The sequence below is a fragment of the Meriones unguiculatus genome, chromosome 6, assembly GCF_030254825.1.
Source record: "Meriones unguiculatus strain TT.TT164.6M chromosome 6, Bangor_MerUng_6.1, whole genome shotgun sequence".
Taxonomy (NCBI): Eukaryota; Metazoa; Chordata; class Mammalia; order Rodentia; family Muridae; genus Meriones; species Meriones unguiculatus.
In genome coordinates, this window is record NC_083354.1 from 33,771,581 (window position 1) to 33,799,031 (window position 27,451).

The 27,451-nt window shown below is 49.3% G+C and overlaps 1 protein-coding gene and 1 long non-coding RNA gene across 4 annotated transcripts in view; one reads left to right on the forward strand and one right to left on the reverse strand.

Moving 5' to 3' along the window:
- Ctdspl (CTD small phosphatase like) overlaps positions 1 to 27,451 on the reverse strand; it is a 113,476-nt gene that overhangs the window by 20,574 nt on the left and 65,451 nt on the right. For 2 of the 3 annotated variants that reach the window (XM_021648030.2, XM_060385076.1), the window contains exons 2-3: positions 10,297 to 10,451; positions 1,920 to 1,952 (exon numbers count right to left, since the gene is read on the reverse strand). In XM_021648030.2, coding sequence (XP_021503705.1) covers positions 1,920 to 1,952; positions 10,297 to 10,451 — 188 coding nt within the window. Of the gene's footprint in view, positions 1 to 1,919; positions 1,953 to 10,296; positions 10,452 to 19,750; positions 19,872 to 27,451 lie in introns of those variants that run through there. The other variant, XM_060385075.1, reaches the window with a different exon arrangement.
- Positions 3,137 to 8,079, forward strand: LOC132654633 (uncharacterized). Its single transcript, XR_009592285.1, has 3 exons — positions 3,137 to 3,414; positions 3,675 to 3,946; positions 5,529 to 8,079. It is a non-coding gene; the product is annotated as an uncharacterized LOC132654633 (long non-coding RNA).

Here is a 27,451-nt window from a genome sequence, read left to right on the forward strand (position 1 = left end):
CATGCATGGCCTCAGACTGCCTGTGCTTTTTACGTCTGGAGAAAGCCTCCAGGAGCCCAGGGGAAGTCTGGAGGCTCGGTGCCTGCTTATGTAGCGAGTCCTCTGACACAATGTGCCTACTTTCAGTCACTCTCAGTATTACCCAGCATCCTCTCTGCTCCAGGAAGAACAGGGTCACTCTACCTAAGTGACCTGGGATGTTAGGAAGCAGGTACAGATTTTACCAGGGATGCTAGGACTTCAACCTCAGGACTGAACTGAGCCCAGATGACCCTGTTCTCGGTGATGAGTGCTGAGCACGCAGTGGTGGTGACACTGAGCCATTAGTAGGACTATTTCTCTACATGCTATCACTTTAAGATGCAGGTTGGGACTGGGGACGAGGCTCAGTGGTAGAGTAGTTGTTTAAGCAGCACAAGGGAATTCCCAGTTAAAAAACAAAACCCAAATATAACACTATAACAACAACAAGCCAAAAGCACCAACACAAAGACACAAGTTACTTTAGCCTTTCTGGAAGCCAGGCTCACGAATCATGTGGCCTGGCCCACTGTCAGGATGCTGCCTATAGTTTATTGATCTGATACTGAGATAAATTACACAAGGAACCTTCTTGTCCCTGTTTACCTTAGGCTGGAATTCTGCATATGGCTGAGCCCAGAGCTGTGGGAACAGGGCCAGTGTCCTCAGCAGGGTTTGCGCAGGCCACAGATGCTTTCATTTGGCACCTTGCTTTACAGACAGCCACTAATCACCTTGAGGCGGCGGGGGTGGTGGTGGTGGTAGTGACATGAAGGGGAGGGGGCCATAGATTCGGCCACCTATTTAATATGTGCACTTGTATAAGAAGATTTTATAAAATTAGCTTTATGGAGGTTAGAGCAAGCCCCTTACTATCTAGCCTGCTGGGTATCACTGTTGAGTACTGACTAGCATGCTTAATTTCCTGGTCAGTCTTTCCCCCAACCCCCTAGGCATGGCCAATGAAGAATCAAAGGTCTTTAGAAAAAATAAAATGATTTTTCTAATTTTCATTTTTTCTAAAAAAAAAAAAAAAATGCCAATTTCAAGTGACACATGCTACCAAAGCCTTCTTGGGCAACCTAAACTCAATGCAGCACAACTGCATTTCCTGGTGGTTCGATAAAATATGCCAAAGACACACAAACAGATTGGAATCCCATAATCGGAATCAGATAACTGCCGTAGACGAAAAGACCAGTTCACAGACTGCTTTAGAAGCTGAGCCCTTCCCTGAGAGACGAGGCTGCGCCCAGCTGGCAAGTTCCTCAGGGAAATTGTTTCCTGTCTGGTCTGAAGATAGGGGTGCTGCTGGCCTGGCTGGGGGTGGGTGTGAGCGCAAACGGTGGCCTGGCTGGGGCAGTGGCTGGCCTGAGGGGTGGGCTGGGACCTCAAAGTTCAGAGTCTAGGCAGGATGGTTGCTCTCAGCCCAGAGCTGCCGCCATGCAGCCTGGGATGGTTCGACGAGCCAGAATCTGCTGTGAAGAAGCAAGTCTGGGCAATGTATGGTGTGCTTCTGTCAGTGGCACTGGGCCAGTGCAGCGTGGAGGGTGGGGGTGCGGGTGGGGGTGGGTTCCAAGTTTACTGAACTTCCTGGGAGGAAGACAGAGAAGATTCCAGGGGTTGGAAAAGACACGAGAAGTCAGTGAAGGCTGTTGCTGTCTGTTCTCCCATGTACACAAGTCCTGTTCACAACTCAAACTAGCTTTGTTTCTTTCTTTTCTTTTTTCTTTCTTTCTTTTTTTTTTTTTTTTTTTTTTTTAGCAGAATATGGTTGTTTGCACTACATGATAAAACCCAACAGAAGCAAGAATATTGACAAACCTCCCCCCTCACCCCCAGCAGCCCAAAGGCAAGGATTGTATGCATGTTTTAACAGAATGGATAAAGATACATACACTTGGTACGGGAATGGCCTGCCTCTGGTCACCCTGAGGAAAAAGAAAAGAGAAGCACCGTCAGGTTGGAAGAGAAAGAGATTACTTTCCCGAAAGAAACTGTCAAGCAATCGCCTTCCCACCCCTGTACCCTGGTGGAAGTCAGTGAGCTGAGGGAGCCCAGGGCCTTCCAGAAAAGAGCAGAGCCCTCCCAGGCTTTGAGGCCCACAGCCTGTTTGTTTAAACAGTGTCTGTCCTGGTCCCAGGACTCTAACTTAAAAACAAAAAGGAACACTCATATTTTGATGCCCACCCTTCTGATAGCTGGCCTGTTCCTTGTTTTTAAGCATTTCCCCCCCTAAAAGGACGACATCAGTTTAACATGGGGAGGGGAGAGAGGGAGGGAGAGAGGTTTATCAGAGTGCAAGGCATGCCTGGCCCCTCCAGGTCCTCTGTGGGGTGGAGGAGAGAATGAGAAAGAAGGGGCAGGGCAGGGCACAAGAAGTTCCCTTCAGGGCCACAGATGCAGTTCTCCCTTTAAGGGAAAAACGGCACCTGTATTTGCCGAGGCTGTTAAGAATCTTCATGCCCCAAAGAAAGCCTCAATTAGCCTTAGTCCAGAATACCAGCCATTCCCAACCCACTCAGCAAAAACAGTTCATTGTACCACTGATAACCGTTAATACAAGAAAAAATTGTTTTACTTCATTTCTTGCGCTTTTTCTTTTTCATGTGGCCTGATACAAGAGATGTATTGCCAATTGGAGGATTTGCGAAAAGTGTGTCATGGTTACCAAGCCGTGAGGTCACCAGTGTCATGGTCTCCTGTGAAGGCCAAACCTGATGGCAAAGGCAGGCAGGGGGCTGGCACCTCCCCGTCTATCTGCTGAGACCCATGTGGCAACTTCCTGATTATCTCTGGCCCCTCGACATCACCTCTGCCGTGTAGATGCGCTTTCTCTTCTCTCTGATGCTGGCTTTGATGGCTTCTCCCTTGGCCAGGAAAAGGGTCTCTCTTGGGGCCTCTTATCAGAGGAGAGCTTTGTGGCTCTCCCACACAACAGCACATGCTAATCAAATCCTGGCATTCAACAACTTGTGTGGGGGAACTTCATTCCAGAAGCTTCTAAATGACACCATTGCTAACATTTGGAGTCGGGAACAGGTCGCTGCGGTTGGTGGGGGAGATGTAAGCGGACACGCCTAAGCGCAGGGCCCCTTTAGAGTGGTGACACTGAGCCGGATGACTGGGGGTGAGATCCTCCAACTGCCCGTGGACCAAAAGCATCTCGGGCCGGTCTCCCCAGGATGTCTCCCGAGCAGGGACAAGCCTCTCTGCAAGTGCCCCTGAAGGCAAAGCCATGGAGGAAGCCCTGACCCAGCCAGAGAGCACAGACCCTGACTCAGCCTTGGAAACACCTGCCACGAGGTGAGCATGCGTGTGGTGAGGCCATGAGAGCACAGCTGAGGGATGACAGAGCAAGGACGATGAACAGACACAAGTGCCAAGCCACAGGTATGCAGGAATGAGGACTGCATGTATGTGTACACATGTGTATGTGTGTGTGTGCATGTGTGTATGAAGTGTGCAAGAACATGTGGGTGTGGGTGTGATGACATGTGTGTTCTATGAACTGTGTGTGTGTGTAGGGGACTGAGCGTATGGATGGAATCTACACATTTATGTATATAGTGTGTGTGCATGTGGCATTGTTTATGGGGGTAGTATATATGGCTATGTGAGTTTCTGGCCTTTTATGCTGTTCTTACTCCTAGGGGTCCTCCATGGTCACTACCACTGGAATCTTCTGGGCACTGACCCCTCTTAGTCTCTGGCTGCTGCTGGCCTGCTGAGACGGCCCAGTGACAGTCAACTTAAACCACTGCTGCAGAAGCAGGCTGAAAGAAACGGTCTGAACCTTCCTTGTCATGCAGGGTGGGCGGTGGCTTCATGGATGACCACCTGCCCCATGGTGTCCGGTCTCCCATCCTCTCTGCTGCGTAGAGCAAGGCGATCCAGGGAGCCCCGGGGACTCCAGCAGAGTCAGGTGCGGAAACTACGCGGTTGTGTTCTGTGGGTGCCGGTGGAGTTCAGTGCGAGGGGCAGAGGGTCCTCCGGGAGTCAGCTTCCCCCACCCCCACAGTCCCAGGGACCATACAGCAGACAACACTCCACTTTAGATTTAACTAAGTTAAAGTAACTGAATTCTTAAAAAAAGATTTATTTTTATTTTATGTGTATGGTGTTTGCTTGTATTCCTGTCTGTGTACCATCTGCATGTCTGGTGGCCATGGAGACCAGAAGGGGTAGTCAGATCTTGTGACTGCAGTTAAAGATGGTTGTGAGCTGCCACTTGGGTGCTGAGAATCCAACTCTAGCCCCCTGGACCAGCAACCAAATTTCTGAGCTTTATCTTCATCTCCCCACAAAACTAAACCATTTAACAAGTCATTTTGGCAAAAGTGAATAGAGGCAGCCCATGAATAGACAGGAATTCTACATGAGCCTAGCCCCAGCTCCCTAAGGAACGCCTTTCAAAGGTGTTTATCTCCACAGACAACCGAGGACCCCAGCTCTCTTCACTGAGGTTACTTCTCCACAGCAGCAATGTTTTAAATCTATCCGATTTAAAAATATTTATTATTACACTCCTTCTTTCCTTCCTTCCTCCCTGCCTCCCTCCCTCCCTTCCTCATTCATTCAGCGTGTACTTGTGGGTGTGTACCACTCTGCATGTGTGGAGGTTGGAAGCCAACTTGCAGAAGTTGGTCCTTCCCTTCCACCATTTGGGTCCCAGGGACAGAACTCAGGTTGTCAGGCAACAGCCTTTGAGTAGGAAGGAAGGAAGTACATGGAGAGAGAGCTGCTTGGAACTGGGACCAGGATACGAACTACAGTGGACCGTCATTTCACACACGCTGCTGATAGCTGTACACAGCAAGGACTCACATCTGCCGGGCAGGCTGTCTCCCCGTGTGCTGCTCCTTAAGCTTTCCTGGCCGTCTTTATGTATTTTCCTTCCACATGGATTCCTACCCAGAAGCACCCAGGAGCTAGCATACCAGAATCTTTTAACCATTTGAGTCAGTTTTATCCTCTTTTGGGTATCTATGTAAACAGTGACGTCATCTACAAGGCTAATTTTATAACTTTTCCATATTTATAACAACTGTTTCACTTTCCTGTTTTATCCCACCAGCCAGAACCCACCCGTGATTTGCTTGTGATGTTTGCTGTTCATTTTCAGAAGATAAAATAGCTTCATTTCCTGATTTTATCATAGTTTCCTTTCTGTACTGGGCTCCGTTTTTGGTCAGATGGTAGAGTGGCTATTATATTCCTCATACCTTGGACCTTTTATCATTGCACATGTCTTTACTCTGTTTAATGTTTTTAAGATTTATTTTTATTTTTTAAAATTTATTTTTATTTCTGTGCATGTGTGTGGATGCCTGTGGAGGCCAGATGAGTGTATCAGATCCCCTAGACGGGCACTTACACATGGTTTGGGAACCAAACTCAGGTCCTCTGAAAGACCAGCATGCCCCTCTCTAGCACCAAACACATTTGACTGAGTTCTGCTTGACCTGGTACTAATGCTGCCTTAACAGTAAGTCTCCTTTCTCTAGGTTTGGCCTGTCTTTGTACACTGCACCAATCTCTTTCCTTTTCACCTCCTTCACAATGGAGTGTTTGAAGTTATCATGGTAATGATCAACTACTCGCTGTACCAGGCATTAGCCAGTCTTCATCCGGTCATCCAGTTTCTCTTCTGGGAACATGGCAGGGTCATACTCCAGCGCCTCTGAAGTTAGGGACAGCCATGCGTCTGGCTTTGGCCACTCAAGTCAAAATGAATTCGCTTCTGAGTCAAAACCTGCAGGGACAGTGACAGCCAAGGAAGCCAAACTACTGGGCTGACGTCACTGTGGGTCCATGAATGAGACAAGTTGAGCTGTGGCACAAAAACAGCTCACAGGCGGCTACTGAGCCTGTGAGATGCGGCTAGCCCAAAATACACACGTTAGTTCTTAAACTGGCAAGACAAAAAGAAATTATCTCCAAGTGTTATTCTATTGGTCCTAGTTTGAACCTTGGATATATTGGGTTAAGTAAAATATTATTAAAATTAACTTCGTTTATTTTAAAATATTTTTGAAATGTGACTAGAATGATGTAAATTAGCTTTGTGACTCACTGTATTTCCGCAGAAGACTCAGCCAGCCTATGACAAATAATGGATAAAGGGAAAATAAATTTAACAACTTCCCAAGCTATTTTTAAAAATTAACTTTAAAATTAAAAAAATTTATTTTTTGACGGGTATGAGTTATGTCTGCATGTATGTATGTGAAACACATGTGTGCAGACTCTGTAGAGGCTGGAGGTTGGAGGGGATTACAGATGGTGGTGAGCTGACATATGGATGCAAGGACCGAACCTGGGCCTTCCCTATAACCTCTTAACCACTGACCCATTTCTCTAGCCCAATTAAATTAACTTTTGTTTATTTTGCATGTATATGTTTGGGGTGAATGCATGCCATTGCTTGTAAGTGTGTGGAAGTCAGAGGACAGCCTGCAGGGACCACAGGGGACTTGAACTCAGGTCATCAAGCTTGGGAGCAAGCCCCTCTATCCACTGAGCTGTCTTGCTGGCCCACCTTGCATTGTTTTAAGCGGTTTTGAGACTGTCACTGAAGCACACCTAAACTCATGTGGATGAGCCATTTACTCACTGGTCGTTCCTTACTTCCGCTGAGCTTAGAAGCACACCCAGCTGGACTTCTCTGCACGTCCTCCTTGCTGTGACTGGGCGCAGCTGTGACAAAGCTCTGGGTTTCCCGCAGCAGCAATGATGCAATGGTCACAGCTAGTGCCACCCATCTCCTGCCCACGAATGTCGACCTCAGGTCTGAGGCTTGGAACTTAGAACTCATCTCAGGTATGAGGAAGGAGGCACGCAGACCAGGGACAGGCGAGCAGAATGATGTCCAGACGGAAGAACACACAGTCTGGGTTTCCCGGGTCATCACCAGCCTAGCAGCTGACTGACTCAGCCTCCGCACGTGAGAAAGATGACCAGCTTAAGCTGTTGGTTGTCCGTTTGCTTTTACCTGCTGCCCAAGTCAGTGCCGTCTGATGGCAGGTGCTTTCTGGGTGATGGTGTACGGCTGAAGTTGCCAAAACATCTGATATTGTCTTTGTCCCTGTCAGCAGAGTTTGGTTCACTCTGCCTGAAGTTATGTGCCCTCTTTACGCCATGCTTCTGGTCACCCTCGGCAGCCACGGAGAAATCAGAGTCTGAACTCAGACATTCACACCAAAAAGCATCTCCCAGGCCCCGTGGAAGCTCACAGAGACTGAACCACCAACCAAAGCATGTGTGGGCCGGACCTGGACCCCCCACACATATGTAGCAGATGTGCAGCTTGTTCTTCATGTGGGTCCCCGAACAATGGGAGCAGGGGCTGCCTCTGACTCTGCTGCCTGCCTTTGGATCCCTTTCCCCTAGCGGGCTGCCTTGTCTGCCTCAGTGGGAGAGGATGCGCTTATCCCGCTGTGCCATGGGGGTTGATATCCATGGCAGGCCGCCCCTTCTCTGAGGAGAGGGGAGTGCGGGAAGAGGGAGATGGGGGTGTGAGGGTGGGACTGGGAGAGAGGAAGGAGGGGACTGAGATCAGGCTGTAAAGGGAATTAATTAATTAAAGGGGGGAAAAAAGCACCCACCAGCCCAGGGCTAGCTTTCTGACATATACAATTTCTGCTCTGTAAGCTTTTACCCCCTCAGTAACCTGGACATGTGTATGCGTCTCATACAGTCTTCTGTCCTTTAGAAGAAACCTCTGCGATTGCGTTCCCTGGAAACGAGAGAATGTGCTCAGGTAGCTCATAGGGTGTGTGCTATGCACAGAGCCTCACCAGCACATATGTGGACACTTGCTCTCCTTCTGCCTCGTCCTTTAGGAACCAACAAGCCTTTTAGGGGCAGGCACAGTCTGTCTTTTTCAGTTCAGGAGAAAATACTTTTGCTTCTGGAACGTCTGTTTGCCAACAGTTCTAGATGGCTTCTTTCCCTCCCTCGTGGTTCCCATCTCTGTGCTTTTGGTCTGAGTTCTAAGATGTTTCTTCCACTTGCTTCTTCAGAACCCACTTCCAGTTCTCGGAAGTGGATGATCTCTCCTTCTCCTGTGTTTTCTGAGGTTTTACGTTGAATATGGTGAGATTTGAGTCCCACAAGCCTCTTCTTCTCCAGAATGGCTTTCTTGAGTCATCCATGGATGCTAGTAGGCCTTAGTGGTCCGTGGAGGCTGGCTTCTATCCCTTCCACTGCTTTCCTGAGAAGTCTCAGGTGCTAGTTTTTCAGCACGGACCTCTCAGCTGAGGGTACCGTTTTCTTTGCTTGTGGAAGACTGTGTGTCCTGACTGAAAGAAGCCTCACACTATTGGATGCCAGGGGGCAGGGAATGAAGCCACAGTTTACAGTGCAGCTCCACCAGGGTCCCCACACAGCAGTGGGCAATGTGAGTCCTTCCCCAGGGTGTCCATGGCTCTCTACTGATTTCAGACCTATCTTGGGACTCTGCAGAAGACAAACATTTGTCTCGTCTCTTTCCAGTCCTGCTTGCTGCTCCTGTGGTATACGCCAGGCTGGCTGTCCTACTGCTGTTCCTGCAGTGGAAGGCGGGCTGGCTGGCCCACAGCTTCTCCCAGGACCGCGGCCATCGCACTAACAGTTCTATGTGGGTTCTGGAGCTTTGAACACAGGCTGTCAGGCTTGTGCACAGTCACTTTCCTCACTGAGCCATCTCCCCAGCTCTACTCTGAATATTTTTTATGGTAATAATCACGACATGCTGTTCTTTGTTTGGTATATGTCACTTTTAACCAAGATATAGCAACTGACGACTATGATGTCGTTCTTTTAACCAACTACCTCTTTTTAAAAACAACAACAACAACAACAAAAAACCCTTCTTGGAATCATTGTGTCTGAAAATGTACCTCCCTTGTGTGTGTGTGTGTGTGTGTGTGTGCATATATGGTCTTCCTGGGTCATTATAAGCTATGTTGGATAGCATCTTATAGTTCAATCTTTGTACATTCATAATAACATTTTTTTCCTGTGAAATAAAACTGCTTTCATCAACAACAGCATACTCTAAGATTTTAATTCCATGTTGCCAAATGTGCCCTCCGAAAGCTAAACCAATTAGTACCCTCTTACACCTCTTGACACTATGTTGCACCCACCATTCCCACAGGAAACCAAGTATCACCTTAGAAAACCTCACAGACAGCCAAAGAATTGTTTTAGCTTGCACGTTTGGCAACGTCAAACATTTTTTAATACTTTTCGCCATATACCAAGACAATCAAATGTTTTGATATATCCCACACTTGTATATTTTTCTCATTTAAATATTTCGTGTGTGTGCACTTATGAAAGCCAGAAGAGGGCATCACATCCTCTGGATGTCTCACAGGCCGTTGGGAACTGCCTGACACAGGTGCTGGGAACCGAACTCCAGTCCTGGAAGGGCACAGTGCTCTTCACCACCACAGAGGCACTGAGCCGTCTCTCCAGCTCCAAGCTCAACTGCTGTCTGTTTATATTCTCGTTCATGTTATTTGGAACATAATGCTTTATGATTTTCATGTCTGCAATCTTTAACTATGCTCCTGATGGATAATCTCCTTTGTCTTTTTATTTTTCCTAGCATGGAATCCAATTTTGACAGAGCTTACTGGTCTCTTTGCTTGTCCTGGATGCCGTCTCTCTGTTCATCCTCATATTCCTAACTGTTCTGAGTCATTTTGTTTCAGGTGTGTCTGTCAGACAGCCTGGGGGTGGTGTTGGGTTTTGACCTGTTATGACAATCTAACACACACCCCCCAGCAAACGCTGTACACCGAGCTGACTGCTGGCACTTCCACTCTGTTGTTAAGCACATGCTGTTATTACTCAAGACAGCTGAACTCAGTCACACTCACTGCTCTGTCTGCTCTGTCTCTTATTCTGCCCATTTCTATGGCCTATCTATGTACTGTTTGCGTGTGTGTGTGTGTGTGTGTGTGTGTGTGTGTGCCCATGCCACAGTGTACCTGAAGAGGCCAGGGCACCCTGTGGGAGTCAATTCTCTCCTTCTATCATGTAGGTTCTGGGACTTGAACTTGGGCTTGGAAGCAGGCCCCTTTGCCAGCTGAGCCATCTCTCTGGGCTTAAATTTCCATCATACATGCTCTTTAGTGGCTAGATGGGAAGACTGGAAATACCTGTTACCCCAAAAGACTGAATCTAAGTCTTAAATGGCTGCATGCACATTTTACATCATCTTGCACGGGAATCTGTCAGGGGTGCGACATACACGTACTGCAATTTTCCACACACACTGACCTTCTGAAGCCCACCATTCTCCTCCACCAGAGATGGAGGCACACTGGGGCTGCTGGGGGGCGGGGCGTCCACATTGTAGTCTCGGAAGCAGCAGAAGAAGGAGCTGAGGATGCTACGACCCCTCTGCTTCTTCAGGCTGACGCTGCGCTGGGAAGCTGGGGGGGAAAGCACACTGTGAATGACCGAGGCAACGTGAGTACTGCTGTGTGCAGCTGGGGCCCTGGAGCCACACCCCACAGGCTGTGCGTATCCCTTGGCTCCTGAACTGCGTAGTCAGGGTCAAGGCCACCTGCATTCTCCGAGCACCTGCAGGTGAAGCAAGCATTCCTGTCATGCATGAAACACCACTTCAAGACCAACATCTTTTCATGAACACAGCAGAGCTGACCCTCTCAGAAGCATCCACCTGCAGGGAAGCAAGCTAGAGCAGATTTGAACCTCAGTTCTTGGACACTACCTGTGCATTATGGAGAAGGTCGGCTTTATGGGTGAAGGACAAAACATTCAGGCCCACAAGGAAACCCCCTTCTCAAAGTAAGTTGTTTGTCAAAGGTTGATGGGAGGATCTAGGCTCCCCAAGAACAAAGCTGAGGCATCCATCATCATCATGGAGACATCAGGAGATACCTCTGTGTTTTGGGGGTTCAGGAAACAGACTTGAGATCCTGGGCAATACAGTGGCCTGTCCTGTCCTGGATGGAGGCACCAGAGGGAGGGCCGGGCCTTTATGATTATCCAGGCTCAGGACAAGCTGCCACAAGTCAGAAATAAAAGGCAGAATCTGGCACAGATGAAAGCACACCTCAGGGTAGAAGGCTGACAACTGGATGGAGCAGGAGCTTTTTCCTGGGAATGCGGCTGGGGCAGTCCTGCCACATACCAGGGCTGGGTGGGTCCACAGTGCTCGGAGCCCAAGCCGAGGGGAAGGGACCACGCTGAGGGTTAGTGGGAGAACACCACGTGAGAAATGGTTTAAACGTAGAGCCACTGTGAGAGCGGGTCTCTCCTCACACTGTGAGAGCGGGTCTCTCCTCACACTGTGAGAGCGGGTCTCTCCTCACACTGTGAGAGCGGGTCTCTCCTCACACTGTGAGAGCGGGTCTCTCCTCACACTGTGAGAGCGGGTCTCTCCTCACACTGTGAGAGCGGGTCTCTCCTCACACGCCGCATGGCACTGTGCAGTGTGTGAGGTGAAGTGCTCAGCCTTTCCTCCCGAGCGACCACAGGGCCGCAGGAGTAGTTCCCGGGAGCCGCACAACCACACGCATTCACGCAAGAGACTCCAAGAAGGTGCCTTCCAGGCCCCTGTTCAGATGGGGTTGGTCTGTGGCCCCTTGCACAAACTTCAGAGTCTCACTCATGAACGATCCAGGGCCTGAGGAGAGGGCCCGGTGGTTAGGAGCATTTGTTACCAGTAATGAGGATCCACGTGGCACCCACGCAGCAAGCTGCGTGTTCTCACACCTGTAATCCTGGCTCTGAGGGGAGAGACGAGAAGAGAGCTGGGGTTCAATGTCTTCCAGCCTAACCGAGAAAACTCAAGTCCCTGATTCAGGGAGCGACCTTGCCTCAAAGACACAAGCAGAGACCCACAGAGGAAGAGACATGATGCACTCTTTTGACCTTTATGTATTCGAGGATACACACACACACACAAGAGAAAGATGAACTTTAGAACCATAAATCCTGGGAAAGCTGGCTGTCTCTCTCTTTCTCATGAGCCCTTGGGTGTATGTCATGGAGCCCCAGTATTCCCATTTCAGGATTCGAACTCTGGGTTAGACCATCAGGCTAACAGCTAGGTGGCCTTCCAACCATCTGTGAGTGGAGGGAGAAGATAACCGTTGCTGTCGAGTTGACTGAGGGCTAACCTTCTAGGGACCATGACGTCACAAACCTCATGGACTCCTCGAGGCTCCCAGAAGATGTGGGTGTCGTTGCTTCCACCTTTGCTTAGGAAGCAGCTAGCACTTGCTGGTGCCAGGAGTGGAACCCACACAGGCCTGCTTCCAAGCATGTGATTTCCCAAGTGGCCCAGTGAGGGCAAATCTTGAAACAACTGGAGCAGGGAGCCTGCCAAGCGGCCAGGAAGGCCTTGTCATAAACTTGTATTTAATGCAAATGATTGACGGGACTGCCTTACTGTTACTTTTGGGAGTTTAACCATAGGTGGGGAGACAAACAACCAGACAACATGCTGGACCCAGGCTGGCAGCACACCTCTCTGCAAGGCCCCATTTGCTTGGAGACAGCGAGAAGCCTGAGGCAGGGAGCCCTCCCAACGGGCTGTTCTCACCTTTGGCTCATACAGCCTTGCTTACCGCGATTAACAAACTGCTTACACCATGAATCGTTAGCCGCCTGTACTTCTACCACTGGATCACCTGTCGTGGTGTCTTGGCTGATCTGCTGCAGATCTTTTTCTCGCTGTAACTTCTCCAAGGGCCCACGTGGCAGCTAAGCCTACCAAGTGATCAGAGCTCGGCTCGGGAGCCAGCCTGCATAGGTGTCAGTGTAGGCTCACCCAGCAGTAGCGTGGGGCCTGGGCAAGTTAGGTGACTTCTTTGAGCCTAGGTTTCGTTATCTATAAAATAAAGCCATTGGGAACAGCCACCACATCTTGAAGGTCCATTGTGAGGTTAAATGTTTTACTGTAAGTATTTAGAACGGAGTCTGATAAAGGTAGGCTGTCAACAAATGTGTGTGAATTATCAGTGGTCTTTCTTTTTGTGGAAAACCTTAGGGAGCTATAGAGTGGCCGAGGAGGAAGGTGTGTGATGCCCTTATACAGAATCAAGTTCAGTTTCCAGCGCCGACGTTGGAGGCTCGAGACCCTACGTAGGTCCAGCTCCAGAGGGTCCAGCACTTTCCTTTGGACACTGCACGTATATATGTAACTAAATAAGTCATTTTAAGAGTTTATTCAGCAGGACACTTACTTCCTTTCTCCTTGTCTATTTTTCTTGTTTATTTCATTATTTAAATGTCACTTATTTATTTAGTCTCCCTTTGTGTGTGTTGTATGCATGTGGGGGGGCATGCACACATGCATTGAGGACCCATTTGCACACTGTGCGTGGAGGCGCAGGACAACTTGTGGGAGTCAGTTCTTTCTATTACGTGGGTCGTGGGGCTTGAACTCGGGTCACCACGTTCTGCAGCAAGCACCTTGCTGAACTGTCTCACCAGCCTTCACCAATACTCGCTTGGCAGAACAGAAGTGATTCTGTTCGTAGTGGTCTGGATGTTACGAAAGGAATTTTTCTCTTTCTACTGGCACCTGCCAACTGAGAGACACATTTACTATACTAGGTCTCAGTTATATAAACTGTACTTTGAAAGCAAAAGTAGACAACTCTCAGGAAATAATTCTATTCAGTTGCCCTAAACACTGGCTGCAGAGGTGGGGAAGGGAGGGGAGGGGCCGAGTGTGCTGTGGACAGTTTGGCTTATGATACGTAAGCATGTTTTTGTTACAATCCCAAGTGTGGGATTTTGGTTTATTCACAGCGGATGGGGCGTGGTCTTTGCCAGCTGGAACTAGTTGACGTCTGAGGACTTTGGGGGGTATAAAGATGATAGCCCAGAGGAAGAACGCGGAGTGGGTTGGAGGAGTCAGAGGAAGACTGCTTGCTGGCTTGCTGGTTACCTGGACTTCTGGATTTCTTGACGACAGACATCAGTATTGGTCCCCCCAAAGAATCCTATGACCCTATCCAACAGGAAGAAGTAAAGAGGGCTACATCCCCTTTCCTTTACAGCCTTCTTTTTCCCCTCCCTGGGGTTGGGGAGTTGGGAAGGAGGTATAAGCTTTAAGGAACCCCCAAATAAAGTGGCTTTTGAAAAACTAGCACCTACGCCTATGCCCTAAGCTTGAGCTAGGTTTGCATAAGTTTCAATGCCAGGGCTCAGTTCTGAGAACTGCCATGCTAGGCAGTTCGGACACTGGCAGGCTTGTCCGGGCAGTCTCAGGCCCTATCCCTACAGCCAGAGGCATGCCACGGATTTGAACACAAAATCTAGACACAGAAGGAGCTCTGCTTTGGTGGAGGTGGTACAGGGCACTGCTGGGGTCCAAGTGGTAGAAGAAATTGGATTTGCCCCTCCCCCCTTATTGTGGTTGCTGCTGACACAGGCTCTTGCCATGCAGCTCTGTCTTTCCTATGCTTTAACACAGGACAGGGCAGCTTCAAACTTGTGACAATCCACTCGATTCAGCCTCTCCAGTACGAACATGTGTCACCAATCCAGGATAAAAACGGCTTCTAAGAAGGGATGAGAGTTATATAAAATTGCTATGGAGACAGCGGGAAAATGAGGAAACGGTGGTGTGGGAGGGGCTTCTGCCTCCCCAGCACCTATGTAAAAACCCCAACTGGTGAGCTACCCAAACTGGTGAGCTCTAGGTTCAGTCAGAGTCTCTTTGAAAAAGGAAATGGGGTGGAAAACTGACTGAGGAAGACATCTGATGTTGACCTCTGACCTGCACACACTAGCGCATGTATAAATGCACACCCGCCCATGTGTGGAAAACTGACAACCAATAAACCTCCCTCAAACAGAATGTGCTTGCGCTTGGAAGGAGGAGGGCTCTGGAGGTGCACACACCTGAGCTCAAGCCTCAGCCCTCACTCGTTAGCTGGATGACTTCACCTACCTAAACAGCAATGCCATGCAAAGAACAACAGCTGCCAGCACCACTGTGCCTGCAGCAAAAACATGTATGTTCACGTCAGAGAAAAAAACCCACCAGCAGCTTAAAGCAGAATAAGAATGACAGCTGGCTTGGACTCCTTGCAGAGTCTTGCTGTGCAGAGTGAGAATTTAGCTTATACCCAGACAACCGGGCTCACACAGACAGCCTGGCTTTGTGAGAAAACATGTAGGCAGACCCATTTTGGTTTTGGTGATGTGAATTCCAAACTTAGAACGCTAAATGGCCCTTTCAGGCCCTTCCTCTGATGCAGAGAACATTCCTGTGTGCACAGACACCAGCGCAACAAAGGCGACGAGTAAAACCCATCTCCCTACGTGAGGGTTAGTGTCAGGCCTTGGCCTTGGGTCCTTTCTAGGAAGTCGAGTATGAAATGTGGTTAGAAAGTGTTATGGTCAAAGACAGGAAGGGCCTAGGAGGAAGTTCACGGAGGCTGACCATGAGTTCTCCTGTGGCCCCAGGAGAGTAGTCTAAAGAGCACGTGACTAGAGTCTTGGCTGAGTTTATGCCAACGGGGAGGCTACATTGGAATGGCATCTACCCAGGGAGAGGGCAATTTAGTTATTTTATGTTTCCTGATCCTCTGGCTTCTTTGCAGTTTCCAGAAATGTTGAAATGTCCCCAGACCAGCCACATGCCACATAATCACTGGCCTTTCATTTTCTGTCGACTGGATCTGGTTTAGAGTCAGGATGCAGGGAAGCTTGGGAGCACCCACCCTGGCTTCCGGACCTAAGCCTTTGGGGTCTGCACTGATACAGGCTCTGCATGTGACCATCTTAATGTGGTGCCACACGGGCTGGGGTTCTGTCCTTGAACTCGCACCTTAGCTGCTGCACCACCAGGGAATAGTTCCAGAGGCACAACCTCAGAACGGCTCACAGAGCCCAGGAGAGAAGGAATCACTGTCTTCAGCTGTGAACCCACCAGGTCCTAACGGAGAGCGCCAAACTCATGGCCATCGCATACGGATAACATTGGTTTGTCTCCGTGGGTCACAGAACCAGGTGAGCAGAAACCAACAGAGAGAGACTTGTGGGGAGATGGGGGTGAAAGGGTACAGGAGCATATTTAATTAAAAATAAGGAGTCGACTAGAAAGAGCAGCTGCTGACTCTGCACAGTCCAGAAAACTAGCATATCACTGACAAGGCACCTCTGCTCAAACCCAGAGTTTCCCACCCCATCCGTGCATTTCTCTGTAAAGTTCAAATTTAGCAACGAGCTGCGAGGTGACCTTAAGAAGAGTCCCTGTGCCTTCACAGAGGAGCACTTCCAATATCCACCCCCCCTCACATGATGGCTCAGAACTCTGGCCCGTCTTCATCAAGAATCCTGATAGGGAGGGCTGGGAGATGGATCAATTGGTAACAGTGCTTCCGGCCAAGCCTGACCTGAGTTCCTTCCCCAGAAACTATACGATGGAAGAAGAGAGCCGACAAGCTGTCCTCTGACCTCCACAGCCGCACCCACACATACAGACTCCTAACTCCCGATGGCTCCTCATATTAACTGCCTACCCACGGACCTCCGCTCGCTATAGACACCACTTGCCCATGTTGTACACAACCCTGTCAAGGCTCTAGACTTAGGGCTCTTTCCCCCAGTGCAATAGTTCAGAATACACTCTCTTTGGTATTTGCACTACCAGCCAGTTCCGGTTTCCTCTGATAATGTGCTGATCGATTGGTGACATGGCAGAGCACCCTAAACCTGCCCTATGGTATGTCCTTTTCTTATCAAACATGTAATCCAGGGGCTGGGGAATGGCTTATGGGGGCTGGGCAAGCATGAAGCATGAGGGTGTGAGTTTACAAGCCCAGCACCCCTGCCCCAAGCCCAGCATCATGAGAGATGGAGACCAGATGCTTGTGGGGGTTTGCTGCCGGTGAGCTCGGCTCTAGGTTCAGACTCAAGTGGATGAGCAAAAGACCCAAGGTCCTGGGAGGTGTCTGTGCTGGCATATTCCATACAAGATCGATCCATAGCAGTTCTACATCATAAGACCGCGTACACCATCCTCGCGGTGTTCATTTCTGAACATCAAACGTGCTTTCAGTTAGGGCTGCTGCTTCTCCCACAGGACTGTCGGAGCAGAGTACATTCGTTACTATCCTAAGGAGACCATAGTGCTGAATTCACAGCTACATCATGCTGGAGAGAGCTAAACGCCCTCTAAAAAAGGGGGCGAGGGCGAGCCCTTTCCGGAGGCCAACACAGAAATGAATGCACCATTTCTTCCCTCCGAGAATGGGTTCCTATCTCTGGACCGCCTCCCAGGCCGGGGTCTGGAATGGGTGTCTGACAGGAAATTCTGGGCAGCGGGAGCATACATCACATTCCTTTCCTGGCCCTGAAAGAGCCATCAACAAACACAACTTCCCCTCTGCTGGAATAAACTGGGAGTGTCCAGAGCAGAGAGAGGCCAGGCCGCAGCCCACACAGAGTTCAAAAGATTTGGTCAAGAAAAGAGCTCCCTTTCGAGATATCCAATCAGCCTCTATTTTATTTCCAGGGGATAAACTTCCCCGGGGAATTCCATAGGACCATCTGAAACAGCCGCCTCTGGGAATGCAAAGCGGGCAGTGGCTCAGCAGTGAGCTGACCACTTCCTTCCGGGGTGACAGCTGTGTTTCTGTCCTGCCTTACATGTGCTGAGTGTGTCTGTGCAAGGTTCCTTATTCATAAGCCACCTCTGCTCTTCACAGTGTGTAGTACAGTCATAACCAGCCAGAGGAAAGAGACTTCCAGACACCCGGATTCCTAGCGCTCTCTGCCTCTGCCTAGTGCTGCCCCTGTACTCTGGGTCTCATTTCCAGGGCTGCATCTAAGGCCTCAATTCTACCTCCAGAGTGAGAACAGGTGAAATACAAGGGGAGCCAGGTCTTGCCAGGAAGCCACACATTGGTTAGAACTGTGCCCTCACTGTACCCAGGGCACAGCCTCCCAGGGACAAAGCCCAGGAACCCCACTCTGCTGAGAACACCCTTCCTTGCCTCAGCGCTTTTCTGGGTCTCCGCCACTGGGGGTGCTCACTGAGCTCCTAAGCAGCAGGGCTGGTTAAACAAGCCAGGTTTGTGTGAGGCTGGGATCCGAGCTCTGAGCCATCACTGCACGCATGCGCCGCTTTACACTGAGCGCAACAATAACTAACAGCACAGAGGATTTAAACACCTGATGCACTGAAGAGGAACACAGGCTAAAATTTAACAGTAATCGAATAAATGGTGTTGAAAAAAGAAGTCCTACTCTTGTGCTTATTAACTGAACAGAAAATGAGCTATCCAGCCAAGGGCCGTGACACTTGGGAGGCACAGACCCATTCACTCACACACTGCCTCCTCTGTAACCGGCCACAACCTGTTTGAGAAAGCAGAAGGACACGTCATACTCCAGGAGGTGTTTGTGATAGTTTAACTGTCAACCTGTGATAGTTTAACACAAGCTGGGTGGGAAGAGAGTCTCAAGGAAGGACTGTGTAGACCAGGTTGGCCTGTGGGTGTGTCTGGGCTGGGGTTAGTCTGGATTGCCTCAGGTTGGCCCGTGGGCATGTCTGGGTGTTGTCTCGATTGCCTTGGGTGATGTGGGAGGCCCTGGCCTGAGAGTGAGTGGCACGGCTCTGTGTCAGGGCAGAAAAGCTGGCTGGGCCACAAATGTGCATGCAGCAGCACTCCCTAAGCTCTTGGCGTGAGCAGCTGCTCTAACTTCCTGCACTCTGACCTGTCGGCCGCGACGGACTGCAACCTGGCAGCCCTTTCTCCCCGTAAGCTGCTTTCTGTTAGGGTGTTTTACCATGGCGGCAGAAATGAAGCCGGAGCGGTAAAAATGGAAGCGATGCGGCTGTCCAGCCGAGTAGCTGCTGGTCTGTCACTCAACGCCTGGCAGCTACGGAAAGCCCTGTGTATACAGGGGCGAACCCTCTCCCTGGACGCGTACAGACCATGTCAGGCTGGTCCGGCTGTGGCTGCATCAGCAGTACGGGCTTTTCAACCCTGGAAGGTGGCCGAGGGCGTACGGAGCCCTTAACACTCTTGTTCACATTCTTGGGGTTAGACATATGCCGGTGTACCTCAGGCCTGCAGAGTAGACGCTGCCTGCTGTATCCTGACCAAGGCAACTTTATTTGGGCCTCGGTTTCAGAGGGCTAAGTAAGGGTCCATGATGGTGGAGTAGCGACATGGTAGCCGGAGCAGGAAACGGACATAAACATACTCATGAAGCAAAGAGAGTGACCGTCAAGTGTCAGCAGAAATTTAGTTGTGACCCTCCCCTCCTCCGTTCCCTGATAGTGCTATTTCTCCAGCAAGGCTGCACCTTCTAAACCTCCCCAAACAGCATCACCAAAGGGGGACCAAGCATTCAAACCCCCGAGGGGACAGATGTTAATGAATGGATCAGTGAACCAAAGCACAGAAGAGTGGAAGCAACCAGAACACGGAGAAGACAGCTGCAGCCCAGCTGCAGCCCGTGAAGGAAGACCTGGGTCAGACAGCGCCACTTGCCGAGACTCCGGGCCCGCGGCAAGCCACTCACTCCTCTAAGAAGATGCCATCCATGCCACTCACATTTGGCCATTTCCCCATCCTGGGTACCCAACTCACTCTTCCCTGCTGCTTTTCTTTGACATGTGCACTTGTGTGTGCGCATGCATGTGGAGGCCGAGGGCTGACAGTGGTGTTTTCCTTGGTCTCTCTCCACCTCATTCACTGAGGCAGATTCTCTCACCCGTCCTGGAGCTCACCTGGCTCCAGCTCACTGTTCACCTTGCAGCTGGTCTGATGAGCTCTGGGGGACCCTGTCTTCACCTCTGGAGCACGGGGAGCCACCCCGCCCTCTTGGCTTTGCATGACAAGCACTTTCCCCTAACCCTCCTCCCGCTACTTTTAGCAGAGAGAGCAATTCCTGCTTCCTATGAGATAATTAACACAGCTCCCTCTTTCTCTTCCCCGTTCGGTTCTCCTCTCTTACTCTCCATCCCAGCTCCTCTAATGGCCTGGTCCTATCTGCTGGCCATGTTTAGCCTACCACTTCCTCTTCCTGATCGGGACCCCTCCAGATGCCGCTGGCCGTGCTCTTCCTCACTCATATCTACAATAAAACCTTCCGGTCAACCATAACAGAAAAATAATTAATGCAATCTTATGTAAAACGCACCAACATGTTAAGTGCGACTATTTCTGGCTCACAGGACTGGAGTATTACTTTTTTTTTTGGATACTCTGCTATTATTTCTACATGACCACAGTCTATATCGTGCTTATTATGGAAAAATGTGGTAAATATTACTTAAAATGTTAGTTTCTAGTTCATAAAGCCTATTCTTTTACAACCTCATTTTGGTGGGCTGTCTGCTGTATCCTAAAAAAGTTAAGGAGTTTGCCCAAGACGACGACCAACGTGGTAAAGAGCAGTTTGTTCAAACCCCAGTGGTCTGTGTTCACAGCCTTGTCCTACACTGCCTGCCAGCGATACATGTGGAAATGACTCAAGGGAGAAAAGCATGTTACATATGTTGCATGCAGCACACTGCAGTAAATTTAAAAAATTTATGCCAGCCGGGTGCGGTGGTGCAGCCTGTTTTTCCAGCACTCAGGGGGGGCAGAGGCAGATGAATCTCTGTGAGTTCAAGGCCAGCCTGGTCTGCAGAGTGAGTCCAGGACAGCCAAGGCTACACACAGAGAAACGCTGTCTTGAAAAACAAAACAAAACAAATGTATGCCATTGCGTTTGCTAGTGTGTGTAGGTCCTCACCGGGAGGTCAGAGGACAACTTCTGGAAGCCGATTCTCCCCTCCTACGATGAGGGTCCCCTAGATCACACTCGGGTTGCTAGGCAAGTCAGCAAATGTCGTACCTACTGAGCCATCTCCCCAGCCCACTCTCACAAACTTCCAAGTCCAGAAGTGACATAAGATGCACATACACGTTTATGTGTTCATGTTCTCTACGCTGAGAACATCCCTGGTCAATAAAGAACTAAACCTCCCTTGAACGGGAAAAAAGTCAGGAGAATGATGGGCAGTGTGAGGGAGAGAGGGGAAGGATTTTCACTGTTCCAGGTATTGTAGGGTTTTGTATTATGTATTAAAATAACACCTGTGTACTGTATGTTCATGAAAGTGGTAAAATAGTGCAAAAATAGCGCTGTGAAGACTGCGAGGCACACAGTCCTCATGTGTACATTGTCCCTTTCCGGTCATACGGGCTGGTGGGAAGGCTCAGTGGGTAAGCCTGAAGAGCTGATGACTGAGTGTGAGTCCTGGAACCCCACCGTGGAAGAGGAGAACTGACTAGAAAACTGTCCTTGATGCTTTGTGGACAATCTACCAGTGGGGCAGTGAGAGCAGCGTGCGGGCCCACCCGCAGGGTGCCCACTCCAGCGTGCCAGCAGCCGCCCTGACGCTGGCGTGGCCAGCGCACACTGAAAGGCGCCACCCGTAACTTGCTGCGAGCTTACTTTGCACTTTGCCTGTCCTCCCCGCTCTACGGCCTCCTGTGTGCTTTCCCGGCATTTCTATTTCTTTTGAGAATGATGGCGGGGGTGGGGCTACACTTTGAGGGAGCCTGACGGTCTATGTCTTTCTCCTTTGTCATGTTGGGATGACATGACGTTACTATCACAGGTTCCTCTGTCACGATGACTGTGCCGTGTTGGAAATAACATCTATTCATGAAAGTAGCTGCGGATAGACAGAGCATGGAAGTTTCCAAAGAGTCAGCTCTGACATGTTCTCCTCCCTTCCTTCCTCCCCTGTGTTTTCTGAGGCGCTAGGGCTCAAACCGTGGGCCCCACTGTGAGCAGGGACCACTTTCCCACTAAACGACATTTCGCCCTAAATCGAAGAATCTTTCAGCGGCAGACAGTTTTTTTTCTCCACCATGTAATAGACTATCATTTATACTGCCTGCTAGTATTTGTTTTTAAGTGAACACGTCTTTGTCTGGGGTTTCCTGTGGTCTTCAGGAGGCACCAGTGAGCCATTTTCCCCAGAAGACTGGCCCAATATCCTATCATTTATTGAACATTCCATCCTGTGTCTCTACCCAGCCTGTTGTTCTGTTCTATATGTTAATCTAACCAACTCAACATGTGCCAGGAAAATGTAGCCTCGTGAGTAAAGATGTATTTTTTTTTATATTTAATGCTGTAGCCCCCCTTTAAGATTTTTATTTGAAAATGTCTTGGCTGGCCTAACCTTTTATGCTTTCAGACAAACGTCAGAGTTAGTTACTTACCAAATTCTAAAACAAAATAGCCCTGGGAATTAGTTGCCTTAGATTCATAAAATATATATCCACCAATTCTAGTTAATTCTATGTGAAGTTATAAATGAAGACTAAAGTGAAAAGAGTTTTTAAAAAGCAATTTTGTTGTATTATGCCTAAAGACTACGCCAAGGTTGAGTGGCTCATCTACTGGCCTAAAATAAACTGAATGATTACTGCATTATGTTTTGTGTAATCTCCATGGTAACCACAAAGACAATACTCAGAGGGAAAGAAACTAAAGACACAGAAAGGAATGGCATCATGTCACCACACAAAAAGACCAATGAGACACACAGACAGACAGAAACAAGGAGCAAATGAACTTAGGTAAAACAGAAAACAAGAAAATGATAATAATTCTCTTTCTGCCAATGATTACTTTATGAATAAATAGATAAAACTTCAATCACCATACATAAAATGGCTGAACTCGGGAGGAAATACCAAGATCCAATTGCATGAGACTCAGCTCAGAGCCCTAGAAGAATGCACACAGGCTGAGGAAGAGAGTGGGAGACTGTGCTCGAGCACAGGATCAAACCCGAGTGGAGCTGACAACAGACCTGAGTGAGAGCTGTCACAGCAGACAGATGGCCTCACACGATAAAGGGGCTGAAGGGTCTCAGGGGGTACGCATGCTTACTGTGCAAGCATGAGCCTGAGTTTGAGTTCCCAGCACCCATGTAAAACGCGGGCATGGCTGTGCCTACCGGTAACTCCAGCACTTAGGGGTTAGAGATGGGTGGAACATGGAGCCTATTGGCCAGCTGGCCTGGCCCGAATGATCAGTGAGGGATTCTGCTGCAAGGCAATTAGAGAAAGAGAGAGAGAGATACAGAGAGAGAGAGGGAGAGAGGGAAGGAGAAAGGGAGGGAGGGGCAGACAGAGCGAGAGAGAGAGAGAGAGAACGCACAGAAGACAGGCAATGCCTTCCCGCATTTGGTCTTGGCATGCATTGTACAGGCATGCACACCTGCAAACTCACATGCATGCCCCTTACACACACACTCACCGAATTCAGTAGGAAGATATATAATAGTTACATAAGTTTCAACAGCTAAGGCAGACAAAGCTGAAGAGTGGACAACATTATGATGAAATCTCAAAATCCCATTCTGAATAACAAAACACCAATAAGAAAGCAAAGGACTGAACAATGAGACCAAACAGATGTAGGAGACACAGACAGAACATTCCAGACAGCATGGGGGCACACATTCTTTTTAAGCACACGCAGAATGTTCTTTAGAACAGATCACGTGTTGTCACAAAACAAGTCTTAAGAGTGCTAAGAAGACGGGACTCACAGCAAGGATCTTCCCTGACCACAGCGGAATGAAACCAAGAATCTACTGCAGGAGAAAAACTGGAAACCCACAAGCATGTGGCAATCAAGCAATGCACTCTTAAATAATCCATAAGAGTAGATTTTGAACTAAACAAAACAACAGACCAAGACACGGGGAGCAGAAGTGTACAGAAAGAAGCTGATGGCTGTAAACACCTCCCATGAAAATGGGAGGGAGACAGACGGGCTGGAGAGATGGTTCAGCAATCAAGTGCACTGGCTGCTCTTCAGAGGACCCAGGTTCGATTCTCGGTATCCACATGGCAGCTCACAGCTCATAATTGCTTATAACTCCAGTTCCAAGGGATCTGAGGCCTTCCTCTGGCCTCTGCACGTATCGGGCATACAGGGTGCATAGACAGACAGACAGGCAAAACCCCCATACACATAAAATAAATTTTACAAAAAGAAAGATTTCAAACAAACAACCCATCTTAACATGTCAAGGAATTAGAAAGAAAAACTAAACAAAGCCCAGAGGTAGCAGAAGAAAGGGAATGCTAAGCATTAGAGGCAGGGGGGTCTTTATGAGCGAAATGTATTCTAAACAAACAGGGGTGTATGGAGACAGCGGAAGGCTCAAGGAGACCGTGAAGGGACAGGCTGGTGGCCAAAAAACAGGGTAGGTAGATCCTGAGGGCGTTTGGATGGATGTGGCTTTTGAGTGTCATGGAAGTTTTTTGGTTTTGTTTTTTCGAGACAGGGTTTCTCTGTGTAGCCTTGGCTGTCCTGGACTCACTTTGTAGACCAGGCTGGCCTCCAACTCACAGAGACGCATCTGCCTCTGGCTCCCTGAGTGCTGGGATCACAGGCGTGCGCCATGTGCCCAGCTGGGAAGTTTGTTTTTTGAATAGCATCGTAAGATGGCAGCTTATTGCAGAACTGCAGCAAGACTCGGTGCTCAACTCCAATCCCACGGATGAGCTGAGCCCTGGCTTCAGAGAACTGTTCCGCACGCAGGGGAGGCGCTTCACAGCCTCAAGCTTTTCCTACTTCTCCAGGCTGCTGCCCACCCTCCACCTACACAGACACACACAGATATGCACCCCCCCACATACCACCCAGACACACTTACAGAAACACACACATACACAGAGGAGGTGTTGCCTCCTACTCTCAATTATGTGTGTTATGTGGTGTGCGTGTGTATGCATGTGCAAGTCAGAGATTGGCATCTGTCTTCCTCTCTGATTCTCCATCTTACTTTTTAAGACACGGTCTTTCACTGGTTCAGATGGACTGGCTGGTCAACAAGTCTCAGAAATCCGTCTGTCTCCCCGACCCCAGCGCTGGAGTTACAGGCACATGCTGCTACACCCCACTTTTATGTGGGCACTGGGGATCTCAACTCTGGTCCACACGCTCGCATGGCAAGCACTTTAAGGCTGAGCCACACCCCCAGTCCTGTCTGGCAGCACTTTCTCTGCTCCTAGAACTGAGGATATAGTTTATATAGCTTAATACAAGTGTTCAAAAAGCAAAAGACTTTCACAGTTCCAGCAGGAGACTGCCAACCACAGAGCCAGGCCAGAGAAGGGAAGGGAGGTAAGGGTGAGGGCCAGTGCGTGGAGGTCTTGCCTTCCACCCCCAAACAGCCCCCGTGGGAGGCGGAGGCAAAAGCCTGCCTCTGCTAAGTTCTACAGAAGGGCTGAGGGACCTAGGTTCTGGTGAAAGCCCAGGAGCCTTCTGGGAGAACCTTCCTTTCCCAGGTCAGGACAACTGTGGGGGTGTAGGGGGTGGGAGAGAGGTCGGATGACAGAGACATCTGTGACTTCCTCTGTGCTAGGCACGGAGAGGAAAGATAGTGGTGAGGTGCCACAGATGACACTTGAGAGTGCTCAGTCAAGGCCTCAGTGGCCGGCCCTCGGAAGTGGAGTGCAGAGGAGCCCGGAAGAGTCGGGAGGGGAGGATAAGGAGGAACATTTAGAGGGGAGAAATGGGAAGTTACAATGTGTTTAGGAGAAAGTGAAGACTCTAAATTGTCAGGTGGCCAAGCACATACCACCAGGGGACAGGTGGTGGTCGATCAGTGCTTCCCAGGGGGACAGGACAAAAGCCATGCTCCCAGAAGGTCAGTCAGCAGTGTCTGAGGGAAAGGCAGGCAGCAGGCAACTCAACTCTGCATCAGCTGGTGAGCACACGAGGTGGAAGCCTAAAACTCACTAGTTAGAGCCTTGCTAGAGTCAGCCTTGGGTCGACACAGACGGCAGACGTAGGGAGTGCTGGGATGCATGCTCTTTCAAGACGGCAACAATAAGGAATAGCTCTGCGACCGAATAGCTCTGCGACCAGCTTCTCGGGCAGGAAGCCCCAAGCCACGTCCATCCCACAGAGCCCCTAATTTTAGAGAACACACTGGAATCTGTCTGGCCAAAATAAACCTGGTCCCAAATGTTTACTTTTGTCACTGTTTTCAAGTTGCGCAGATCGGAAGAGCAACACAAGCTGAGGACGTTTTACATGCCGCCACCGGGGTCATCTCCCAGGGTGCCTTCTTGGCCATTCCTCCTCATGAAAGCTGGGCAGCAACAAAAACAGAGGGGAGGTACCCGCTGGCACAGCCTCTCAAAGATCTCCCGCTTCGGAACCTCATAGTCCTGTTTCCTTTTTTTCACATGGGTAAATAATTCTGGTCACAGGACAGCAACCAAAATGGACAAAGGCACACATGGTGGGCCTAGGAGATTTATTTTTATCATACAAACAGGACATGCGTGGTACCGTCCTCTCCGCAGGCCAAATCATGAAAACAGTCTTCCTTTGAATTTTATCAAATTCTTACCTCCAGGCTTTAAAACAAACAACAACAAAACCCCAAAGCAACCAACCAGATAAACCCAAAACAAAGCAAACAGTCTGAATGCCAAAGGAGGCCGGGAAAGACGCCTGCTATGCAAGCTGGAGGATCTGAGCTCAGAGCCCCAGCGGCCCTGTAAGCGGGTGTGTCTGTGCGCGTCTGTGTGTGCAGAGCTGAGAGGACAACCGATGAGAGTCATGGGAGCAGTTTCTCTCCTACAATCATGGGGTCGTAGGAATAGAACTCAGGTGAGTGTTTTTACTTGCTCTCTGACCCTGGAACAGGGGAGTTGCTGCTTGCAACCTTCTGTCTTCAGACTGGCTCTGCAGATGCCATCCAATGGGTGTGCCTGTGCTCTCCCTTCCTGGCGCCACAGTTTTTTGATAGCCCGAATGAGTGAGTTAGTGCTGTTGGATACTGTATCGGCTAACATGCGCTGTGTTTTACTTTCAAAAAGAAATTAAAGCAACAGAAAGCATGGCATCCTTGTATCACCTTGCTAACAGTTTATGTCGGAATGTCACATTTGGTGGCTTACAGTTTTTAATTACCCAGTTTGAATTTCCTTGACTTTCCCCCTCCTCCTGCCCTGGGGACAGGGTTTCTCTGTGTAGCCTTGGCTGTCCTGTACTGGATTTGTAGACCAGGCTGGCCTCAAACTCACAGAGCTCCGTCTGCCTCTGTCTCCCCAGATACTGGGATTATAAGTGTACACCACTTTGCCCAGCTGAATTTCCATGACTCTTGAACTTTTATAAAGGTATTTATTCCTTACGATGAATTTTCTAAGACACAGTACTTTCATAAGTGGAAAAAAAACTAACAAATGACCCTGAGGAACTCTCTAGATGAAATCACATAAAGCTCATATTTCAAAATAGATTCCACACATTGGGCACTGAACACGGAAGAACTAGCACTCAGTTCCTCCTCCACAGCTCCACTCTGCCAAGGAGACCAGGTACTTAGAGAACACACTTGAACTGCTGGTTGGGATAGAAGCTCTCAAGGTGTCTTTAAGTCATTTTC